Raw genomic sequence first — 18,999 nt, forward strand, 5'->3', positions numbered from 1 at the left:
CAGCCAAAATGTCGTTGTGTCCTTGGGCAAGACACTTCACCCTCCTTGCCTCCAGTGTGGCTCCACTGGTGTGTGAATGTGCATGAATGCTCCCGGTGATGGTCAGAGGGGCCGTAGGCACGAACTGGCAGCCACGCCTCTGTCAGTCTGCCCCAGGGCAGCTGTGGCTACAACAGTATCTTACCATCACCAAGTATGAATGAGGAGTGAATGAATAATGGACACAATGTAAGCGCTTTGGGTGTCTTGAAAAGCGCAGATAAATCCAATCCATTATTAGAAGTGACTTTGTCCATTGACAACATAAATATAGAACAGGTGTCTGAATTTAAATTTTTAGGGATTATGTTGGACGACAAATTAACATGGAAATCTCATATATTTTATGTAAAAAATAAATTAGCAAAGAGCCTTTTTGTTCTCAACAAATCTAAATATGTTTTACCATGTCATGTTATGCACATGTTATATTGCTCTTTGGTTTTACCTTATTTTACATATTGTATTGAAGTGTGGGGGAAATACACAGAAGAGAACTATTCGAATTATTCATAAAGCTAAATTTACAGATCACACAAATGAACTTTTCATTAAGTCAGGTTTATTAAAACTTAAAAATGTAATTGAATTGCAGACCTTATTGGTTATGTTTAAAGCCAGAAACAGAGATTTACCTGAAGACCTACAAAAGCTTTTTATTTTTATCACAGGAGAAGAAAATCCTTGGAGAAAATTTGATTTCAATCAACAGATTGCTCGAACAACACTAAAGCAAAAGTGTTTGTCTATAGCAGGGGTAAAAATGTGGAATTCCCAGGAGAATCAGTGAAAAAGTTGTCAAAATATTATTCAATTTAAACGCATGTATAAAGCTAAACAAATTAGTTTGTACAAACTCGACTGTTGAATGGAATTTTTGGAATGTATGTATTAAATTAATTGAATGTATTTACTGTGTAGTGGAACTGTATATTGTGAAATCTGAGCACAGGTGATGGTGTGAGAAATGTAAATGTAATGTTTAAAAGGGAGCAGATAATTATAAGAATTGTGTTCTTCAATTCTGCTCCCTTCCAATCATGAAATGTTCAATATGTAAGAGAAACATGTAAACATTTGAACATCAATTTTCATGAAAGGAACAAATGAACGAATGAATGAATGAATGAATGAATGAATGAATGAATGAATGAATGAATGAATGAATGAATGAATGAATGAATGAATGATAAAGATTTATTTGTGATACAAAAATGTACACGAAACAGTCCACTGTCTTTTGCCGGTTAGGGCCTGGGCAGATGAAGAGGGATAAGCTTGGGCCGTCGGTGGATTAACCCCGGAGCCTAGACGCTGGTGGCTGAGGCCTGTTCACGACATAGTTGTGGTCCAGGTGGACAATGGGCCAGAGGAGGGCCGGCAAAAACCGTTTAGGATGTTGAAAGACAAATGTCCAAACAGAACAAAAGGTGTTCCTACCTTTCTATGTCGCAGCTCATCTTTCAGGTTTCACTCATTCTTTTAGAGCGATTATGCTGCCTTTGTTATATTTCTAACACACACATACACTGTGTCCTGATTGGCTGAAAACCTTGTCAATGAATCTCCTCCGTGCTGTGTCTCCTGTACGGAAATGTGGAGCTCTTCAGATCTTTGTTTTCGTTCAAAGATCATGGACTTAATTTCTCTGAAAGTTTAAACTTTGAGAATTTAAACAAGAGAAAAGGGGGAAAATGTTCTGAGAAAAGTGGTTTGTAGTGTGTGTAGTGTTGAACCTTTTTCTGCGTGGTTGGAAGACGCAGGGGAGATCTTCCCCAGGGCGGGTTACCAAAAAACACACACACTGATCTCACAACACTGGTGAGGAGTTTTACTTTGCAGATTTCACCGATCACGGTTATTTTTAGGACTTAACTTATAACTCCTGCACTGAACGAGGGAACTCTGTACTGGTGAAAAGGTAACACAGATATATGCGTAGCTGCAGCAGAAGACATAGAAATTTGCTTGTTTTCATTTTTACTGGATGAGAAACAGACGTGCAGGACACAGCAGCTCAGTTCTATTCTGTAAGTTTAGCGCAAACTGTGAGATGTAAGGAGCTGCAGCATTCAAAGTCTCAGCGGGACGAAGATTGGAGAAGATCGACTATTTCTTGTTATTTTTTAATGTCTAAGTAGATTTTTTCCTGGCTTTTGGTCTTTAAAAAACACAGAGAGAGTTATTTGGTCTTTTTTTTCTTAAATAGTGTTATTTATTTTATTAAAAGGATCATGAATGAATGAAACTTTATTCATATAGCACTTTACAACTCCCTAAAGGGCTTCACAATAAAAGAAAGATAAAGGATGTTTAAAGTTTTAAAGAAAAAAAGGTATTGTGGCCTCACAATAAAAGGTTTGGGGACTCCGCTCTAGCATCCATGTAGTGTTGGAAGATTTGTTGTTTTTCATTCTTCCAATCATTCAAACACCACATGAAAGCCGCATTTCTCTAAGTTTTACACGAGGTCCATCAAGCCGCATGTGCAATTGGCTCTAAAGTGAGAACAAAAGTTTTATCCTAAAAACTCTAAAATGATCTGTTTTAAAATGTAATTTTCAATCCAAATGTTTTCATCCAGATTCCATGTTTTTTTTTTTTTTCTGCTCCTGGTCCGGCCCTTCTATCCAATTTTAGAACCCTATGTGTGCCCACCCCTGGTTTAGAGTGAAGGCCTAATCGATGAGTGGCGTGTAGAGTGAGTGACCCAAGAACCAAACCTACCAGGAAGTGAGGTAGATGTTCCACATTAAAACTGTACCAAAGCTTCACTTCTGTGGGAAGGCAGGAAATCATTGGTGGTGGTGGTGATGGCGTGGGCTCCTCTTCTTGCAAACTATTTTGTTCCTATATGTTTCAGGTTTTGATTTCTTTCTTAGTCTGATAATCGTCCATCTTTTTGTCACATTCAGGTTTATGTTCTTTTGTTACACTAAGAGCTCAGTCCACCAATCAGGGGTCTCTCAGAGTCTTGTGGTCTTTTTCTGGACATACCAGCCCTTAAATCCGATAGGATGGCTGGAAGTCCACAGCATATCCATGCTTCTGTTCTTCTGGGCTTCCTAAAGTCCTTTGCAGTTGGAGCGAGCCAACCGTGCTCATTGGCTTAAATAAGAAGAAGCCAAAGCTGCAAATTAGTTGAACTTCAAACGTCGGACACGATGGAAACTCCGCCCGGAGGAGACTAAGTTTATCCTTCATGGCTGCCTTAAATCCCCCCCTTCCTGCTGTGAACCACTTTTATAGAATGTGCAACAAAGATAATAACAATATTAATAGTACAAACATTTGTCACAAGCAGTAGATAGAGCAGCCAGAGCTTCCTTCAGACTCCTCTGGAGCCTAAAGATGGATGGAGCATAGGAGGATGTGTGAAAGAGAGGAGAGAGAGATTTGATGGAGGCAATCAATACTTCTAGCATTCTAATTAAAGCCCCTCGCTGGAATAAATCCATGTAATTATCAGTAAATGAAACACAAGGTCACTCCACCTGATGGAGGGATGGACAGAAGATGACAGAACGATGGATGGAGAAGAAAACAGGAGGAGCGCAGGATGCTTGGATGCTGCTGGAAACAACATGGATCCGTGTTTGATTCAAAAGTTCCCAAACGAGTTACAAACACGTCTGGATAAAAACACACAGAGGGGGGGTTAAATCTAAAAAAAAATTACAATTTCAACACACCCTTACGTTAATAATAGTGATAATTCAATCTCACTCTCGTCTTTTGATCTATTTTCATGTGTTCCCAGTCGTCTTCTAATCATGATTGACGTTTTTAGCTAAAATCCAAAAACCTGCGTCTTTTTCTGCATGAGCGACAGGAAATTCTCCTCAGAGTTGTGTAAGGATTGTTGGCAACACCGCTCCCCTTCTCGCCCCCCATTGGTGTGAGCTCTAAGTGTATGTGCCCTTCTGCTAGCTCACAGCCCCTCACACCCCCGAGCTAACATTACTGGTGCAACAAAAATGGCGAGCAATTTTAGAACTATTCAGCCGTACAGTTTAGATCCGGATTCCGGCTCAGACGAGGAAAACAAGGACGTTTATGGATCTATTTGTCTGCAAGTGGATGCATCAGAAAGGATCAGATCAGGGAGCTTTTGCCTGCCCAGTGGATTTTCTACATTACAAATATGATCTTTTTCAGACAACATTTTTTCATCTGCTCCTGGTTAACAACGATTCCAACAAAGAATACTCAGAAAGGCGGTTTTGAGTTTAATTTTCTTCATGCATTTCTCTCACAAGAACATATTAAAAACACCAGCAACACCATTTCCATTAGGGTCGTTCTTTAAAGTTGTTTCCTCATTATTTCGTTTTTTCTGATTGCTTTTCTACTTTAAGAACCGAAGGCCTTAAAGAAACTGCTTAAACTTTTCAAAAGCATGAAACGGATGGAAAGTGAAATTTTTATTTTTTATTTTTTCCTCCTGCCTCCTCTTTGAACATTTTTCTTTCTACAACGTTGTGAAATGATGGCCACAGCTTTTGCGGCCTCGCTGAGGTGAACATGTTTTTTGACGGGAATCAGGCAGAAGACGAGCTGCGGTCTGATCCACGCCTCACAGTGCCGAAACATTTGACTGTAGCTCCAGTCTGTTCAAGCGCCTCGCCTCCTCTTACTCCCCACATGTGAATCTGATGATTCTTCATCTGGTGTGTCCAACATTTTTGACACCTGGCTGAAGATGTTCACCATGAAAACAGAAATCTGTGAGGAAGAAGCTGAGATGAAGATATTTGGGACGCGGTGGAGCCTGTCGCCGGGGGCAGATGTTGCAGCTGCGCCATTAATACAACTAATTAACATTAGTGACTATTCTAATTAACATACAAGATAATCAGGAAATAATGAACCAAACATGAAATAATATGATCCTAATATGAGAGTGAAGGATTTAGAGCAGTGACATCACTAGCAAAATAAAGGTAATGTACTGTAATACTGTCCAGGAAGGAAACATACTAAAACTATTAAGGGAAAAAAATTCAAAAAAATTAAATCCCATCTCATGTTGGGCCTGCTAGAGCTTTGTATACAGAAGTGTTTGAATTGATATGTCAAACAGGTAGAAATATGGAATATATAGTTCTGTAAAGCAATATCAATTAAAAATTGTGTTTATTTTATTACTTATCTCTGAAAACTCAAGAAAAGTTTCAAAACTGTGCTTGATGCTGTTGCTAGGCAACCTAACCAAAAAGCCAATCCCTGCATTCCTGCACATGATCTTGACTGCCTTTCATGGTGAGCTGATCAGAAATCTGTCTGTGGGATTCTGTTGATTTTCAGTTTGCATTCGTCTTGCAGTCGTCTGGACAGCTGTGGGGCTCTGTGGGACAGTGGTCACATGATCCACATCTGGAAATTCCCCTGCACTCCACCTCAAATGTAACCTCAGATAATCTGTCAGGATTGGCCACTTAGTGTTGTACGCTTTAAACAATATGGCAGGTGCTGTTTATCTCGCCTTATTTCAAGGATATTATGGCACAAAAAACTCCAGAAACTTAAAAAAACAGCAACTTTTGGATGAAGAATAATGCATCAGAAAAGTGAAGATTTCAAAACATAGAATATAAAAACTGATGCAAAATAATGTGTTGATTGTGAGGCGTGATGGGAAAGAACCACGAGTTCAGACATGAGGACGTATGTCAGGAGCTCTGGTGTTCCTCATGATAGCTGTGGGTTCTGTGGGGGTTCTCTACTTGTTGGAGCGTCACCTTTCACATCCGTTTGACGTGGCCAGAAGATGATGACCGCCATTCCCATCGGTTGAGTGATGCCTGCTGACGTTTGTCCTGATTTTCCTGGTTTGTGTTCAGGAGCTGAATGAGGAACCAACACTTAGGGGCTCATTCAAATGTGTGGATCATCCAAACCATTTTGAATGGGCCTTTGTTGCTTTGATGGTGTTTGATTTGCAAAGCCATTCACAATAGGGAACATTAAAGTGTGCCCCCCCCCCCACACACACACACACAGACACAAACAAAGAAGAAAGATTTTGCAGTTATTCTGACTGAAGGACAGTTTGGTAAAAAATTATCTTTAAATTACAGACACTTGATCAAAGTAGTTCAATTAACAACTGTTTGCTCCTAGTCTGACTTTGTGTGTGTGTGTGTGTGTGTGTGTGTGTGTGGGTGTGTGTGTGGGTGTGTGTGTGGGTGTGGGTGGAGGGTGTTAGGCTGCAAGCAGTTATTAATTCAGCCCTTAAAGTTCAAAGTGGTCAGATGCTGAATTGCACTTTCAACATCCACAGACGTGCGCGTTTTTGTGTATCTCTGTGTGTTTTGTGTACCTGTGTGTCTGTGTTTGTGTGTCTGTGTGTGTGTCTGTAGCCATCTCATATCCATTATCGATCCTGTATCATTACCCATTGCTTTGCTCCATCAAGACAGAAACACACACTTATTGGAATTTCTCACCTCAGAAATTGGACTGTGACACCTTCTCAAACGCTCAAAAACCACACACACACACACACACACACACACACACGCACACACACTACAAACTGGCATTAACTCTTTACTACTTGCACTAGGATGCCACAAAGAATAACCAACAGAAATGGTTTAATGAGTTGGTTCCCTGACTGTCTTTTGCATCATGGACTCATTTGCGTTTGAAGCCGGTTGAGGTTATTCGCTGATGCATCTGCTTATTCATTAACCTTTTTTTGCTGCTTTCCACTTAAGTACAAAAGCAAAAAAGTCAATGTTTTTAATGCATTTTTGCAAGTTATTCAAAGAAAGTAAATTTTCGTGTTGACGACAAAACTTCACAGAAGAACGGATAAGTGATGACCTATAGACGCACCGTGAGAGTCTCTGTGCAGCAACCAACAGAGCAGTCAAGTCCATCACAGAGCCTGTGCTGTTGAAATGTTCAGTTGAAGGGAAAAACACATTATGATGGAGTGTAAATACTCTGATCCAGGTCTGGGTTCTTCTGGTGGTCTTCTTGTTGTGTGGGTGATAAAGCTCACCTGGTTTAACAAACAAGAGACTCTGATCATCTATTTTGAGAACAAGGGTTCCTCTTCAGTTGAAAATGAACTCTGGTACGTTTTCCTTCAGTTTTGAAACCAAGTGGACTCTCCATGGTTTAAAAACAGACAGTAGTGTAAGCTTTGTAGGTGTTTTGTGTAAAGTGAGTTTTGAATTTCAAGTCTTATTATTATTATTTTGAAGCATATTATTTTTTTTGCAAATTTGTTAAACTCAAAGAGGTCAAGTTGCGTAAAAAAATGAAACACATTTTTTGAAAATAACTACGTTTTGCAGATGTCAGACTGGATTGTGTTGGACATTTGAGTGACGCTTTGTGTCCCTGTTATACCTCACATTGTGTTGATCACAGATGATTCAGGGATGGTGTCACAAAATGAAAAATCTGTCCTGGCTTTGTCAGCTTTTTCTTTCCTTTTTAATGAAATTAAAATACACAAAAGGAAGAACAGCAGCCCACAAAGCGTGGCGTGAATTTTTGTTAGTTTCCATGAAACTACCCACATCAGACTGAAACAACACACGCTACAGAACGGACATTAAACGCTTCTTGGACAGACATCAAACTAGCACGTCTCACCTCAGCCGCGGCCCGCAGCAATCCGTGGTCATGCTCGTCGGCACCGTGCAACTGGAACGTTGTAAGTTCAAGTACCGTTGGATAAACTGACTGACACACAGGCACAAGTGTTGACAAAATTGACCTTTTTTGTGGAATCAAACCACTAAAAACAAAACATGTGTTACACTTGCACAGCCTTAGTTTAGCTAAACTGATTTAGTCTTCAAAAGAAGGAGGATTTGTTATCCCACACCGACATATCCGACGGATCCATCTGCTCCGATGAATAGTTTCTGAAGGGTTTCCTGGAAAAAAGAGCCCTTTTTCTTCATCCTGCTGTTTTCTGTCCTGGTCAGAGCTTGTTTTGGACAATAGTTCCCCCAGACCAGCAGCTGCTGGAACTGGGATCTTTCCAGGAGATTTGGCCTCTTATAGTCATTGGTTCCCTCTTGAGACAAAAACGATTAAAAAAGCCCATAAAAGTCTTACACTCTCTCTTCAGCTTTTGTAAGAGGCGAGCCTTTTCTATCATGCCATTTCATTTATGTTGATTCAGTTATTTTTGACTAAACTGACAGAGTTTTGCATTTATCTGATTTGTGCCGTTTGTTGTGTTATTGATGCCTATTCAGTCACGCTGAAGGGCAGGCTGTGAATTTGATTCTGTAGTGGGTTGAGATGCTGCTGCTGTTCAACTATCAGTACTCACACTGCAGCGTGATTGGCAGTTATAGCCCCGGGAAAATCCCAGGAGACGCACACAACGACACACAAGCAGCACACTTGCACACCAGCACAAGCACATGTAGACACGCTCACGCGAGATCCAGTCACTGTCTCCAAACACCGATCATGAAAACACACACGAGGACGCAGAGTTTCAGCGCGGTCACGAGGGTTTCCACAGATGCAGATAAATTGGATCTGACACGTCAACAAAAAGGCCTAACTAAAAACAGCTTAATGTAGCAGAACTCACATTGATCTTCTGGACTCCAAGATTGAAAGGGAAAGGTCTTCATTTTCATCAAAAGAGGAAGATCTAACTTATTTGTGGAAATTACCTAAAGATCAAAAAAAAGCTTTAAAGCATGCATTTTTTAACCATACATTTGTGTTTTTTAGTCAAGTGTTTGTAGGAAAAAGCCCTTAAACAAAAAAAAAACTTTTAACAAAAGTGTGTTGGTGCTAAAAAAACAGGCCTGAATAGGATGTGAGCAAAGCCCTGTTTGAGTCCAAAGGGCTTTGAGACATTAGGACAGTTTGGTTCAAATGTATGAACCATTTCATCAATTTCTGTGAGTCAGAAATTTGGCCCAGACACAGAAAACCTGGATGATCTGAGCAGCAACATTCATGAATCAATGAGTAGGTCATTTTAAGCCACCACCCTCTGCTCCCAAACTGTAGTAGGTGTAGTACCTCAAGTGACCACTGGAGTGTGGTTTTAGAAAGGAGACATTTCTTAACGACTCCCATGTTAAGTTCTGCACAGTGTAAACAATCGCACCGTCATTTGTCCAGACCAATCACTATCTTACACGACCAACGTACAGCCAATCAAATAGTATGACGTCAACGTTAGTCGCAGGTTGCCGAACATTTATTGCAGACCGAACAGTTTCGGTACCAACACCGGTTTGATCAAAGTTCTTCCCAGCCCTGACTCCCATTGTAGTTTTAGAACTTCTAGGAACAAGCAGCACTTCTGCAGACAGAAAACAAAGTGCTCAATTTGGAAAATATGGGCTCCTTGATGTATAATACATCTCACTTTTTTAAAGTTTTATATGGTGGTACATTTTAATTTCAACTTTGTTTTTTTCACAGGCAGTCATGGATGAGAAGCTAAAACAGGAGAAATATGATTTCTACTGGCAATTATTTATCAGAACTCTGACTGCAGCGTTTCACATCAGCTGGATGATCTGCAGAGGAATAGTTATAGAACATGAGAATTAATTTTTGGAGGTATAGAATGATTCAAATCATAAACATCCATAACGAGATGGCTGCTAACAAAGGGACGTGGTTGTAAAAGCATACATTTATGAGCTAATAAAAAAATATATATATTTTTTTTACTTGTCCTGTCCAACAGCTGGGCAAACAGATTAGAGCTGAAGTCCTCTTGTGTTGGACATATTTTACTTTAACAAGAAGGGTTATGAATCTTCTGACAAACCAGAGGTATGTCTGCATAAATCCCTTTTGTAATTGAGGCCAAACTTTATCGGACATATTGGAAAATCTTTTGTGTCACTTAGCTTAAATGTTTTGTATCACTGCGCCAGCTTCTTGAAAACAACCTTTTGCTTCATCATTTGGACAAAAACAAGGGGTAAGAGGAGAACTTTCTCTCTGAACTGTTGCTTTATTCAACCCATCGGAAAGATCAGTGTATATATATATATATATATATATATATATATATATATATATATATATATATATATATATCGCTGAATTTGGACTGCAGCGGTGGTGCGGCGCGACGCAACGGGGATTATTTGTTACGTTGTGTGGCGCATCGTAACAAATAATCCGCTTTTTTTGAGAAAAGTGATCCAAAAAGGAAAAAGAAACAAGAATTAAGGACTAAAAAGTGGTTAATATTTATTGGTTCTGTAAGTGACCATGGTATATGCTGGTTAATGGCCTTCGAAGTGTGCATTATTACTTTTTAACGCACTTCGCAGAAGTAACCGTCTGATGCCAGCGTGCGTTGTAAAGTAATAATGCACATTTCGTCGGCCATTAACCCTTACATGTCTAACATTGCAGGCATGGATAATGCTGCCCCCTATATGTGCCACCCTGGGCCACCGCCCACCTAGCCCACATAAAAAACCGCCGCACATTAGCAGATAGAGAACATCCGCCACCCAGGCCAGGGCCAGCAGGACCGCCACAGGGGCCCCCAAAGCCAGAGAGCAGGGAGGCATGGGGGGACAGAGAGTGCAAGCTCCAGCCCAACCATGAAAGCAGCCCCCCCGCCGTGCAAGGAGGGCCCGACGCGGAGCCCCACCACAGAGGAGCGCCCACAGCCCCAGGCGATCAACCCACCACTGTCCCCCGGTGGTCAAACAGCCACCCCCTCCCAGGATAGGGCTCAGGTCCCCTCAGCCCATGGGTCTCATCCCTTGAAGCGCCAACACCCCCCCCCCCCAGGCCCCACACCACCCACCCCACAGAGAGAGAGAGAGAGGAGCCAGAAAGCGCCGCCAGAAAAAGAAAATAGAAAAGTGTATTTTTTTATTGTGACTTAAATACTTGAAAGTGTTCCTCCTTTAGAACAGAGATGACTGAATTTTACGAGATATTCTTTTAAATTTTGAAAAATGTCTTCAGGAGCTCAACCGGCCAAAGAGATATCTTTTGGGCTCGTCTTTCAAATGTGGTCCGTTGTCCACATGAGAGAACGTGCGCAAGGAAAACTTACTGCAGAGAGAGCAATCTAACAAACTAATGAACAACCTGACTGATTTACTGACTCGCTGACAGACTAACCAGGCAGCAAACAGCCTGAAAATGCAGCTGAGATCAAAGCAGAAGGAAGTAATGAAAGAAAATGAAGAGGCGTTTAGAGTGAGATCTTTTTTTTTTCCCAGAGAGCCTCCATTTAGTTTCATTTGTGTTGCTGCAATGCAGACACAAACAAAACATGCTCAGTGCAGACCGGGCTGCTGATTGTGTATCAGCCGCTTGTTTATTAGCTCTCTGATTGAGCGGCTCTGCCTCCCACAGATTGGATGACCTTTGCCGATCCTTCTGTCGACTCTGCTAAGTGGATCGGACGATAAACGCAACTTGACGCGACTTGACGCAAAAATACTTTATTCATATTGTTACTCAATGTGGCAAACAGGGCCTTTTGTGTGCTTTTGTGTGTGGTACGTTGCTGTTTGTTCACACTTTGCCTGCCTTCATTGGTTCAATTGAAGGCTCATCTCCATATAGTTTGTATGCAATTACACCTAAGCAGCGGGCTCAGTCCTGAGTGTGACTCACTGTGATGTGTGTGCACATCTGTGGCAGTTCGTGGTTAATTTGTGTGTCGCTTTACAGGAGCGTTTGGGATGAAAGTGTGTGCAAAAGAAAGCAATTTATGCTAAACATGTTGGAAAGATGTGTAAATAAGTGAGTGCATCTGTGCACGTATAATCATGTGCGTGCGCCAGCGAGTGTTTCCTTAGTCAAGAAATGAGAGTGCAGCATAAGTGGAGATTGTGTTTCCAGAGGCTGGTTGGCTGCTTAAGGAGCTTTAAAGGGCACATCTGTCAAAAGCATCACATTTTTTTCATCTCCTCTGAACGGTTCATCAGACTAAACGTAGACGATCCATTTCAGAGGTCCAACGTCGTCTCATTTTTTAGTCTGTGCTCCTTAAAAGGATTTGGACGAAGTTGACAGTGCTGTACGTGGGAGCGAATTCTCCCAGCAGCTGCGATTCTGAGTCTGTTTGAAACTGTCTGCTGGGTAAATGTTAGGACTGTGGATCGTTACTCAGGTGTCAATCCAATTCCATTCATGAATCAAGAACATCGATTCACAGATCGAACCACAATTCTTCCTATTTAATTCAAAAAGTTGCCATATGTGTGTCTTATTACTGGATATATGTAAATATAAATAGTATGTATTCAATCACCATCATTTAGAACAGGAGATCAGAATCAACAAAAATAAGTGGCCAACACAAAGATTTTGATGTTTTAAAGGGTCTACATCATGCAAAATCAACTTTTTGGAGCTTTTAAGTGTATTAAAATGTTCATTCCTGACGAACAGAAACCCCAAAGCGGAATTTTGATCGGTTCATTCATTTCTGGGAATTCCTCTAAAAACCTGCTATCTGAGCACCAGCCTTCCCAATCCACGGAAACGAGTGGATTCTCACGAGCTGACGTAAGTGAGAGCAGTGCCTTCCAGGAAGAGTCTGTGCTGCCAGCCCCGCCCCAGCCCCGCCCCCAGGATAACACAGTGACCTCTGTGGAGCTAGCGGTGACCAGCAAAAATCCTCTTATTTTATTTGCACAATATGCACATTCATCTTTACAAATGTTTGGATGTTGTTTGTTTTTGTGGATGAAACGCAGACACGCTGCCGAGACCGGCTCTAGGTCGTCATCTTGAAATGGGCGGCGCCCACAAGGAGAGAAAGGCGGAGCCCCAGAGGTCAAGTCGTCTTACTTTCAGGAAAATGACTAATATTTAAAGAAAATAAATATTCCTTTGTGTCCCAAAGGTATATCACATACACGAATATTATTTACTATATTCACTTTCTTACCATTTACTCAGCAGTAAACGAAACATCATCATTTAACAACAAATCTTGAAACTGTTTTCAACGGATGGTTTATAAACTGATTTTTTTCCTCTTTACAGGAAATTGATCACAAGATTTTTTATATATTTTTATTCATTCACTATGTATTTTCTAGTCAAATTGTTGACTTTATTTACAGGAAAATCCATTTTTGATAACTTATTTCACTTACCTGAACTTCAGTCTCATTTTTTTCATATACAAGAACGCTCGACAGCTTTACTTTGAAAATGAGAAACGTCACCGACTCTTTACTTTGAAGATTTGTCTACTTCCTGTGACAGTAAAACATTCAGTTTGTTTAGTTTATATACTTAAAATCCAGCATTATGCTGCATTTTAGAGCAATAAATCCCTTGCCTGAAGTGTATTTTTATTAAACTCTACTGGAATCCTAAAGATCTCTACAATCTCAGATGTCACAAATATTCCTGTTGAATTTTGGTTGCAGGTCGTGAATCTCCAAGTATTCAGACAGTCCTAGTAAATGTGGTGCAGTGACAGGCTGACAGTCAGCTGCTTTTCTTCCTTCCTTTGTTTGTCCTGGTCTGCTTGTTTCAGACAATAGCGCCCCCAAAGAAGCAGCTGTTGAAACTGGTTTAAGGCATGGTCCAGTTTCAGTCATTGGTCCCTCCTGAGAATGCCGTGTGATGAAGCAAACCAGAAGGTGGGGGGATTTATCAGCATTCCTCCCCACTCCCACATTACGGCTGACACTGGGATTCCCATCACCAGTGATGCTCCATCAAAGGCCTGTGCTCTTTGCTCCTCCGTTGGAAGCAGAACAATGAACCTACTGAGAAAACCCACTCCACAGTTGTGCAGAGGTGGGGTTGGTTCTCAGAGGAGTTCTGCCGGTTGGAATGAACTCTTCTGGGTCGCTAGTGAAGGACTCCATGTTTAGTCTATTCTGTTGGCTCTTCTGCATTTGTTTCCAAAGCGTCTGCATCTTCATCAGTTGGAAGGTCTGTCAGCCTGACAAGTGTGTGTGAGAATTGTTTGTGTTGCTGCTTCTTCAACCAATGCTGTGTTAGGAGAAGCTGAGTCGACACACAAATGAGTGAAATCACTGCAGCAGAAGCTGGTCTATGAGAAAAAAATCACCTCAGTAATGACATCAGTGTGGCTCACATGCGTCAAACTCAGGCCCGGGGGGCAAACCTGGCTAGCAGTGTAATTATAATTGGCCCGCGAGATCCTATCAAATGTGCGTTAGAGCTGGCCCGCGGTATATACTGTTCAGCTAAAACTACAAATCCCACAAGGCTTTGTGCACACCAGTTTCAACTGCCGCTCCTTCTTTCTGTTGACAGTCACTGACAGCCATGCTCCAGTCACATCGGACAAAAATGGCCAAACGAAGGATGGACAATGGGAGCTTTGAAGACATGCCTTCTAAAATACTAGGTCTTCCTCAGCTCAGAACCTGCCCACATTGATGAACTTGCATCTAAGAAAAAAGATGCCGGGTATCTGGCTTAGACCAATGTGCAGAGTAAATCAGAGTGTAGCAAACTGTGCTTGAATCTGTTTCTTTTGCACTTTTTCTCCTGCTAGGCATTGTCTGTTCAAAGTTGAAATGTTGGCTTTTTATTGAATGACATTATTTTTGGTTCTTTTGGTGTTGGCTTTGACAAAGATTTACTTTAAAAAGAAACTTACGGGGAGAGACATTCTTTATTTATTGCTCTATTTATTTAAATAACAAAATAATACCACTGATATTTCTTTTAATTCAAATTTCATTTCTCTAGCGTTTGTAATATAAAACTTTGGTTGTTCCAGATTCTGTGTTTAAGCAAAACTGAGGTTTGTTTCCGTGTGAAAAGGTTAAACATTGCATATCAGTTGCAGTTAATTTTTCAATAAATGTTGAGTTTGGCCCGTGACGTTACTTCACTGCTTTATTTTGGTCCACTGTGAGTTTGACACCCCTGGTGTAGCTGTTCAGGAGAATTCTCTACATTCTGAGCTCATGTGTTCTGTGTTTCAGATGGACCTGGTCTCTAGCCAGTTTAAAGTTCAGAGAGATGCCCTGGAGAGGATGGCCATCAAGCTGAGCCGCCTGGAGTACCCTCCATCAGCCAACAGCAGGGCCAACGACCGGGAAACCAGGAGCAACAGGTAAAGCAGGAAACACAAACCACACGCTGGTTCAGTCCTTTCTGTGTCAGCGCTCGCATGAAAAAAATCAATGCAGAACTTACAACACATTAGCAAAGTTTCTCCAAAAGAAAAGACGAGCATCCTCCTGAATAGATGGGGTAAGCAGCAGAAGCACTCGGAAGCATTCCGAAGCTTTTCCCTACAATAGGTCTAAAACTCTTCATTTGATTTTCCATATTTTCTGCACAATAAAGCACAAAAATTCAACAGTGTGCCTTCAAATCTGGAGCACCTGGTTCATGGAACAATTCTGGTTGTGCTTACTGATGTCCAAGTGACTTTGAGAGGCGTTTTGTCAAAGTGTTTGGTCTGGTGTTGTTGTAAATATTATGAATACAGTAACGTGGCTGACGTGTTCTTTCACGTGTTACTACAGTTAGTGTTGTTACGGTAACCTGTGTTTTAGCGGTATCAGTCTTTTTTTTACGTGTTGTAAACAAGGTTGTGAGTTGCAGGTATTGTGAAATTGTTTTGATTGCACCTATTCTTTTAGTTTCAAGCACACTTTTCTGTTTAAAGTGCAAAATAATTGTTTGAGCACACAAAATTCTTTAAGTTTTACGCTGCGCTCAGAATAATGGAACAAAACTCCCTCCATAAGGTGACAGGGTCATCTCTGACTCTTCTTTCTCACTTAATGCCCCTTATAGTTTGGTGCTCCTTATACATGGCAGAAGTCCAAAAATAGACCATTCATTGACATTCTGCCTTAAATCTGTGTCCCTATAGTGCAGAGAATGCGGTAATCAAATTTTAAAAAGCAGAAACGTTTTTCCTGAAAAGTTTGCCAACAGAAAACCTTTGGTATGAAAGTCTATATTATGTTTAGATTTAGTTGGATCAAAATGATGTTTTCCAACCAAAGCTAAAAAGAAAAAGGACATTTCTGCTGATCATTGCTTCTCCATTTGGGTGGGTCACGCTTAAACATGGCTGACCGGCCTTTTGTCGTCAGTCCGGCACACCTGTGACAGCATGAACAGGTGTGGTGCAGACGTTCCTGAGCTTACGTTGGAGCTGAAGGTCATCTCTCTGTCTCCCCACCGCCTGAATCAACACAGAAAAAATACCAAACCTGATAAATGAATCCTGAATTTTTCAAAACTTGTTCCCATTATTTTATATTTTAAAATATTTTTAAGGAACTGCAGATCTTTTGAGATCGTCCTGAAGGTCGCAAACTTCAGATTTGAATGAACTTAAAATGCTATTTTTGCATTTTGTTCTAAATATATTTAATGACTGAGGCCTCACAGACACGAGCTTCCATTTTGGAAGTAACATGTTTATCTTTGGCTAAAGACCTCCAAAGAAACAACAATCAGTTAGTTGTGTGAATGCCACGAGCGTTGGTGGACGATTTTTGGGGTTGTGTTGGACCTTCAGCCGTCTCTGAATCCCAAAAAGACCCCCCCCCCCCAAAAAAAATCTCTTTTTTTTGTTTGTTTGAGCTCAAAGGTTAGACAGAGTCTGAGTCATGCAAAGAAACTCAAAATGCTGAGAAAAAAAAGAGAAAATACCGACTTGAAACAACACAGTGTGCTCTCTGTTCTGCGGCGTGTTCACACGGGAACATGGGACGCGCGCACACGCAGCCGACTGTAATCACGCACCCACAGAGCGTGTTTGCGTTAACAGCGGTAATTCGACGTGGCCAAGCTCAATTTGTCTCTGGTCACGCTGCTTGTCGGCGTTTCATCCTCCACTTTGAGGAGCCTCCCTCTGTGGTTATCACTCGCTGGCAGGACACGTGCGCACACACGCACCGACACACAAACATCACTGTGCCATACAAACTTTACAGTTTTGTTGATGATTCCTCATACAGGAAGAATGTTCTTGTATATTCAGGGAAAAAAACGCACAAAAACACAACCCACTGCTGAACAGCTGACCCGTGTTCTGCCAGGATCCAAAAACCCAACGGCTTTTTCTTCACAGAAACGAAAGCCGAGCTTTCTTTCTCTTGTTGAGTTTTCTGCTGCGTGACCTTTCTGTGATTACAATGGGTTGTGCCCCTCGCTATTTGGACATTTATTTGTTTGTGTGTGTGTCCAGTGCAGTGGCGTGTGTGATGTCTTTAATTAGATGCAACATGTGTTTTTTTCTGTCTCTCAGCTCAGACGGATCCAGTATTTTAGTGAGGAAAAGTACGTCCGGTGACAGAGATTCTAGGTGCGATCGAGCTTTACTTCCTGTCTTTGAAGGGTTCAGTGCAGCCGCCGCCTGCAGCACATCAACATTAATAGGATTGTGGCTCCGATGTTTAGAAAAGAGTTTCTCCTGCTGCTCCCTCATAAATGCACTTAAGCTGCGTTCACTCCAACCACGATTCACAGCCACGGTGGCATCCAGTTTCAATCTTATGTCAGTGGTACAGACATAATCAGAGGTCCTGCAGCCAGATCGAAGCAACAGGCAACTACTGCTGCAGCACGATTCGCAATCAGGTGCTTAGTTTTGGGTACATGACGTCTTTTAGTGAATGGACCAGCGGGGGAAGTACAAATCACATATAGCCGATGGATGCGAGGGTTCTCGTCCTGCACTTTCATCCATCCATTTATTTTAAACTGCTGTGTCCCTTTCTGTCCCGGCAACTGTTGGGCGAAGGCGGGGTACATCCTGGACGGGACGCCTGCCTGCTGCAGGGCCCATGGGACTGCAGCGAGCATGCCCATATGGACGTATGGATGGCGTCTGATTTGATTCATGGAAGTGCCAACTGTTGGAAAAATAATTATGAAGAAGAAATTTATAATTGAGGTTTGTGTTCAGTTGGATTTATTTGATACCAAGTCTTTCTTATGTCGGAATAGAGCTGTGAAAGAACTGATATCTAACTGTGGGTGTTGGACATGTGCAAGTAAATAGTAAAAGAAGTAGAAGCCCCTCCTTGCTTGTCCAATGTGAACACCATGGGCTAAACGGCTCTTTAAGAACCCAGTGTTTAGTGCGTTCTTGAACGCGTGTCACATGGTCGGTGTTACGTAGGCGAGAGCGCTAACTATTAAATCACCAGCAAATTTCCTGATCTGTTGATAAGGATGGATGGATGGATGGATGAGCTAGAAAAATCATTCATAGGAGGAGGTTCCATCAAACAACCTTTTCTACAACAGTGTAATTTGGTCTCATAATCCAGGTAAAGGTGGATTTTTGCAATACCTGCTACATTTGTCCTCTTTAGTGTCGACCAGATTTATGACGAGGGAAACATGAATAATAGATGCGTGTAATCCTGACGTTCTCAGGTGACTCGGTGTCAGAAGAACTCTTCGTAACACTCCAACGTGCCCCGTCAGCAACACACGACGGAGAGCGAAGCTGACACTTCAAACGCTCTGAAACTGCCGCCGCGCTGAACGGAGCTCCACAGTGGCTCCATGTCGCTCCTTCCTCTCAGATTTGTCTGGTTTTGTCATCCTCAGCTCCCCGTGAGATCCAGTTTTACAAAGCATTTAGTTAACATTAGTGTAAGAACAAGAGAAGAGAGGCGCGGGAGGAGGGTAGGGGGAGAAAACAATCTGTGAGCGCGGGATGTGCCTCATATGTCTTAGTCTGTGAAGTGCTGCTCCACGCGCTGCATGATGAGAGACACCATGGAGGAGGAAGGAAGTCTGCCGCTTTCTTTGCTGCGGCTCATGAAAATCCCTTTTGGTGGAAAACGAGAGTAATGAAAAAGACACCAGTGAGAAAAGGTGGAAGAAGGAGATAGAAAGAGTTTTTGCTGCACTGTTGACAACTAGAAAGTCAAAAGAGTAGGTTGAACAAGTGGAAACAGAGAGGGAAAGAATTTGCTGCCTTTATTTGTGTTTGTTGTATTTGTTTGGCCAAACCCATTCAATCAACAGATGGAGATACAC

The 18,999-nt window shown here is 41.6% G+C and overlaps 1 protein-coding gene across 6 annotated transcripts in view; it reads left to right on the top strand.

Moving 5' to 3' along the window:
* The window catches only part of akap6 (A-kinase anchoring protein 6), a 234,481-nt gene that overhangs the window by 129,327 nt on the left and 86,155 nt on the right, over window positions 1-18,999 (top strand). For all 6 annotated transcript variants that reach the window (XM_020713576.2, XM_020713577.2, XM_020713573.2 and 3 more), the window contains one exon: window positions 14,961-15,091. In XM_020713576.2, coding sequence (XP_020569235.1) covers window positions 14,961-15,091 — 131 coding nt within the window. The remainder of the gene's footprint in view (window positions 1-14,960; window positions 15,092-18,999) is intronic.

The sequence above is a fragment of the Oryzias latipes genome, chromosome 22 (genome assembly GCF_002234675.1).
Source record: "Oryzias latipes chromosome 22, ASM223467v1".
In the NCBI taxonomy this organism is placed as follows: domain Eukaryota; kingdom Metazoa; phylum Chordata; class Actinopteri; order Beloniformes; family Adrianichthyidae; genus Oryzias; species Oryzias latipes.